General features: G+C 39.9%; 1 protein-coding gene across 2 annotated transcripts in view; it reads right to left on the bottom strand.

Moving 5' to 3' along the window:
• Window positions 1-3751: 3751 nt before the first annotated feature.
• ST13 (ST13 Hsp70 interacting protein) overlaps window positions 3752-6000 on the bottom strand; it is a 55360-nt gene continuing 53111 nt past the window's right edge. The window contains exon 12 of one of the 2 annotated variants that reach the window (XM_034987444.1): window positions 3752-5825. In XM_034987444.1, coding sequence (XP_034843335.1) covers window positions 5697-5825 — 129 coding nt within the window. In that variant the 3' untranslated portion in view covers window positions 3752-5696. The remainder of the gene's footprint in view (window positions 5826-6000) is intronic. The other variant, XM_034987445.1, reaches the window with a different exon arrangement.

The following is a 6000-nucleotide window of genomic DNA, read 5'->3' as shown; positions in this document are numbered from 1 at the left end:
TCCTCCAGAACAACCACTTCCGGGTCGTTCGGCACCCGGTCCCCCAGGTAGAGGCCGCAGGGGCTGGAAGAGGAGAAAGGCGGGCCTGGGAAAGTCCCTTGGCTCTGATTGGCCCTCGGGGCATGCGTGGGCGGGGCAGAGAAGCGCTGGCCCAACCACGCGGAATAGCCTGACAGAAAGCACGTAGCCGCCCCTGGGTCTGACCGGAGTACCCTCTCGAGTTCGGGGACCTGGCGGGTTGTGCTTTAACATTGGCGTTTGGGAAGGCCTAGACGGCCACCTTCCCTCCGTAAGACAGGCTGGTAACCGGCAAGATGGGGACTCAAATCTTCCTATTTCCTTGCAAGTTAACTCCTATTTTCTCTGGACAGTATTTTTAAAGTCACATTTTATCCGAAAGGAAACGTCGATTGGGCAAGTGTCTCCCCTCTTGAAAACCCCCGCGTGTGGTAGAAAAACAAAATGGAACTTGAGATCAAAGTGATCCAATGCAGCCATATCCCGGGACTGGACCCACAGAAGTCCCACACCCCGCAGTATAATACTTGTTAGCAACTAGGAAAGTAATTTAACCCCTTTGGTTCCCCCCCCCCTTTTAAGGTTTACTTATTTGAGAGAGAGAGCACGAGCGGGAGGTGCAGAGGGAGAGGGAGAATCTCAAGCCAACTCTGCTGAGCACAGAGCCCCCTGGGGCTGGGGCTCCATCTCACCACCCTACACTAAAAGTTGGTCGCCCAACCTACTGTGCCACCCAGGCGCCCAGGTTTTGTTAAGTGACAGTGTTAATACAATTCCACTGCTGTAAGGATTACAAAAGCTAATTTATGTAGACGTACTTTGTTTAAAAAAAAAAAAATCTTCACATGTTCTAAAGTGAAGAACCAAACTACAAAGAACTGGAGAAACCACTTTCAACCTCTAGCCTAGATCATACTGTGAGACACAAGGTCTCAGGACTCCCAACTTCACTCTACTGGAGTGCTATTGCCATAGGTCCCTTCCAGTTTCCACTTAAAATACAACCTGTGATAATTCCTGAGTGCTTACTACATGCCTGGCTCCGTGCTTTATTATGCCCATTATATTTACTGCTCAAGAGAGAGCCCTAACAATGTTTACCTGGTCTTTTCACAAAATTTGCGTAAAATATCTTAAAAGATCTTTCCACTTAAACTCCCCTTCATTTAGGGTGGTGCTACAGTGACCATAAGTTAAATAAAAGGTGAGTTGGGAACACCAGATTTAGTGGTATCTACTTATACGTATGGTTGTTACTGCTAGACCTGTTGTAGAAATGGCTTCCAGGAATACTCTCACCAATCCCTAGGACCATGACAGAAAAGCGGAGGTCCAAACATCAAATGAAAATAGTTTGCTGGCACTGAAACAGAGGTCAGTTATACAATTTAAGCAAAAAAACTTTTTTTTTTCTTTTAAAGTGAGAGAGATCACAGAGGGAGAGGGAGAGGGAGAAGCAGACTGGCTGCTGAGCAGAGCCTGATGCGGGGCTCAGTTCCAGGACCCTGAAATCATGACCTGAGCCAAAGGCAGATGCTTAACCAACTGAGCCACCCAGGTGCCCCCAGGTTTTTTTTTTAAGATTTTATTTAGGGGCGCTGGGTGGCTCAGTCGTTAAGTGTCTGCCATCAGCTCAGGTCATGATCCCAGGATCCTGGGATCGAGCCCCCACATCAGGCTCCTTGCTCAGCAGGGAAGCCCGTTTCTCCCTCTGCCTGCCAGTCCCCCTGCTTGTGTGCTGTAACAATTAAAATCCTTAAAAAATAATAAAAACTCTCTGTAGTTGTGATTTTGAGAGATTTCCAATTTTTAAAACCTGCAATTTTTGCTTCCTTTGTTCTAACCATTCACTTTTACATCTACTTTAGTATTCATAATTACATATTTTCCTTAAAGAGGGCTCCCTGAGTTAGAGGCATCAAGTCCCCCTCTATAAAATAGTATATAAAAAATTATGCGTGTTCTTTTACACCCACGCCATCGAACACAAAGTGAGTTAAAGGAACCTATCCAGAACTTAACATTTCATATATGATGCTTCTACACTGGCAGATTTATGGTCAGGTTACTTAACTGCAACCTGACACCGTCCTAGTGATCTGGGGGAGAGTGAACTACTTAGAGATCTCTTGATTATGTGCCAGATACCAAGATTTTCAGAGTCGCATACATGTGTTTTACACTAGCTCTATTTACCTCCTTTCTACCCTGGCTTTTCCTAATACTTAGAATTAAGTTTAACATTAGGATTCCACCAAAAAAGAATGTCAAAATTCTTATAGACAACTTTATAGAAAATTGTTATACTCCTACCAACACTAAAGGTCTCACTGAATTGCCAAGATATTTAAAACCACCAATTTGATATGCCATAGTTTAAATTTACTCTTCCCAAAAGCTTAACAGCTATTTTAATATCTGTTGCCTATTTACTTCAGGGTATTTTCCTCCCCAAACTATGCACTCTTAACAGGTATGCTATAGGTTGTAAATACTAAACTTTAAAATTATTGCACCATAATTTTAAAAAACTGATTTTTCTTGTCCTCATTATTGGACCTGTCACAAGTGTTCTAAGCACTTCAATTATGCTACATCCCTTACTATTAATCTGCTGGGTGTGCACATCAGTACACCCAATGATGTGTAATACTCCTTAATCAATCCTCTTCGAATGTATTTTGTTTCCAATTTCTTGAAGTCATGAACAATTCTGCAAGAAGCAACCTTGTACAGAGAGGGCAGCAGAACATAAAAGAGGAAGACCGAACAAGCCTAGTGAGAATACCAGCTTTACAAATAATCAGGGGTGTTAACTTGGGCAATTAAGTGCTTCAGTTTCCTCATCTATATAAAAGGGGAAGAGCGCTTACCGTTATGGTCATTATCAGAATGGAGTCAATGCTTTCAAACTGATTTACAGAGTGCTTGGCACAGAATAAGTACTACTTACCTAAGTGGCTACTTGGGTGCATTAATGTTAGATATTACAAATCTCTAAAATACGATTTGTTTCTCCCTTATCCCATTAGGCCAGTATTTCCTAAAGTGGCAGCCTGCTAGTTGTTACCGTATGTCTTTTCTCCCTTTCTTTTGTAGTGTAATCTTTTACTGGGCACATGACCATACAGCAGTGGACTACTCCTTGCAGCTAAATATGGTCTCAAGAGTTAAAAAAAAAAAAAAAAAGAGAAAAAAAGACCAGTGGGCTATGAGAAGTAATGAAATGTTAACTATGGGTATCAGCATCAGTATCTCAGTACGTGCTTCCCTTGCGCCCTCTCCTCAAGCTACAAGATGAGCATGAGAGCAAGCACTTTTGGACTCAGAAACGGATGGCAGAATGGCTTACCTCTGGACTGCTACCTGAAAGAAAAGTAAAGCTCTGTTTAACAGTTTAAGTATTCTTAGAAGTCATTGTTAATAGCACTTTATAAAACTGAAGACTACTATGTCCAGGAAATAACTTGAGTGCTAAAGACCTAAAAGAAACAGAACATGTGCTGGGGAAAAAAAAGTGGGGGGATCAATATCCAGTTTGAAACCATACTTTATTTTTAATGTAGCTAGAAATCAAATAACTATATATTTTTAAGCAGAAAAAAACTCCTTTACTTTTCCTTCTTATATCATTGTTAGCACAAGAAAAACCACTTCTGGTTTAGAAATGATACTGAGTTTCTATGAAAATGAATGTACTTTGTATTTGTGGAACTTAAAAGCACAGGACACATTTTCAGAAGACCAATTTTACTTTTACCCACTTATGGTAATATTTGCAATGTTAGAACGTACTTAATATATAATTAAGTAAATCAAATAAGGAACCCAAAAGGAACTGGTCTTCTTGAGTTATTCACAGCACACATTAGAAAATCTGAGAGAGAACACACATTAACAACAACAAAAAAAACCACTGGCAAGCTCAAACGCAAGTTTATATGCTGAGTATTTTTAAAGGGTTTAAAAAGCATGCTGAGTTAGCATACAGCCTCTTCTCACTCATAAAACAGATGCATTTCTATCTGCTTGTGTACAGCAAAGGGTTAGAACCTGAATCAACTTATGACTTCAGAAATGTGCTACTTCAAAAATGTATTCCATGGAATTTTTTTCACTGCTCCTACCACTGATTCTTCAAAATAAGCAAAGTACAGAGGGTCTCATCCCTACCCTTGAAACGGTTTTTAAACACCAGCACTTTAAATTGAAAGACAGGCAGAACCCTAGCAATTCCTGTTACAGTGCCTGGACTTAGTCTTAATTATTAATGTTAAGAGTTGAATGTACAACAGAAAATCTATCATTTCTTTATCCTTGGAGGAGAAGGAGGGAGAAAAAGGAGAGGTGGGGGATATGGTGCAGTATTTAGGAACTAAACAGGAGCACAACTCATCAACCCCGAAATGAAGAACCATGGATCTCATCAATTTTATAATTCATGTTGGATCAAGAAGTTTGGTTCCCCTCTATGTATATCAATGAATTCAAACCTCATACTCTCCAAACTACGAAGATGAATAATGTAAGATAAACTCCAACTGCAACAGTATTTCCCAAGTAGAAAACTGAACACCAAAGGGAATCCCTCCTTCCAACATCTTTTGACATGGTAAGATTTCACCAAAGTAGAAACCTATAATTTAAATATGAAATCGCTTGGCCAAGTAAGAAACTACAGCTGTTATGGGTATTACCTTACATAATCACTATATTACATATTAAACCCAGCATGACATATACTTGCACAATTATGCTGTGAATGATACAGTAGTGATGAAGCCAGTGAAAAAGGACTATCTTTAGCCCAAGAAGAATGGGGGGGGGGGGCAAGTGAAAACAAGTAGAAAGCACACAAAGAGATGGGTATTTTCTGACCAGGAAGGTCACTCTAAACACAGAAATATAAAAAGAAAAGTATTCCCTTATTTCCCCTATGTGGAAATAATGCAAACATTTATTTTCTATATCAGACAAGAACACAGCTAAGTAGTCCAATTCTACTGCAGCATTATAAAAATCATCCCTTCACCACAGTGTAAGATTTAAATGCATCTGCACAAGGGTGCACACTATATAAAAGGAGTAAGGTTGCTGCTGCCCTGCCAAGCAATTCCGGTCCCTACCCAGGTCCTACTGCAATACTGGTGGTCCCAATGGTTTTATCCAAATAAACTGTGTTTAAAAAATAAAGCATTTAAGAAGACAAGTCAAAATGCCTCAGAAACCATATCTCCAACTCAAACTTCATCTATTTAAATGTTATATTTGCCTCCCACTAATAAACCTTTATTTCACTCAAACTGAGCAATAAATCTTCCACACTGAAGTATCTTTCTTGCCCAATTAATCCAAAGGAAAAAAACTGAAATGATTAGTAAAGAAAAATGTAGGGACTAACACACCCTTTTAATATGTTTTTAAATATTTTTAAGGTTTAAAAGTGTTTAAAGTTTGTAATTCCTAGTAGGAAAACATTATCTGAATGACTACCCTAATGGCAAACCACTATAGAATATTTCAGTTGCATGTGGGGCAGAGGGGTAGGGATTCTCTTCACAGCACCCCAGCTTTCTTCATGAGAAGGTCAGAGGTACACTGGTTTGTATTATTGCGACATCCATTAGGTGATCGTTGCTTTTCCTTCAGCAAGGGCTTTATTTGTCAGAAGGGCATTATTATGCTTGACCTCCAAATTTGGATGACAATTTACTGATGAGATTCATAACCTTTGGATTGCTCTGATATTTTGACATATTCGCTGGGTTCTGGGCCACATCCTGGAAGGCCACCATAACTTCTGGATCCTGCAAAGAAAGGTGGTGGGGTTTTTTTAGTATTTAAAAAAGAGTTCTGTGGTTTAACAAGTTTATGAGTCGAAATCCTAGGTGTTTATTTAGACTGATGATTTTGTCACAGCCCAGTTAAATGGGGTCTGGACAAGTCCCTGAAGTATAAATATTACTAACGTGCACTTCAAAG

The sequence above is a fragment of the Mirounga leonina genome, unplaced genomic scaffold (genome assembly GCF_011800145.1).
Source record: "Mirounga leonina isolate KUSES-001 unplaced genomic scaffold, KU_Mleo_1.0 Mir_418, whole genome shotgun sequence".
In the NCBI taxonomy this organism is placed as follows: domain Eukaryota; kingdom Metazoa; phylum Chordata; class Mammalia; order Carnivora; family Phocidae; genus Mirounga; species Mirounga leonina.
Note: the sequence above shows the minus strand (reverse complement) of the source record. Positions and strands in the feature narration are given on the sequence as shown.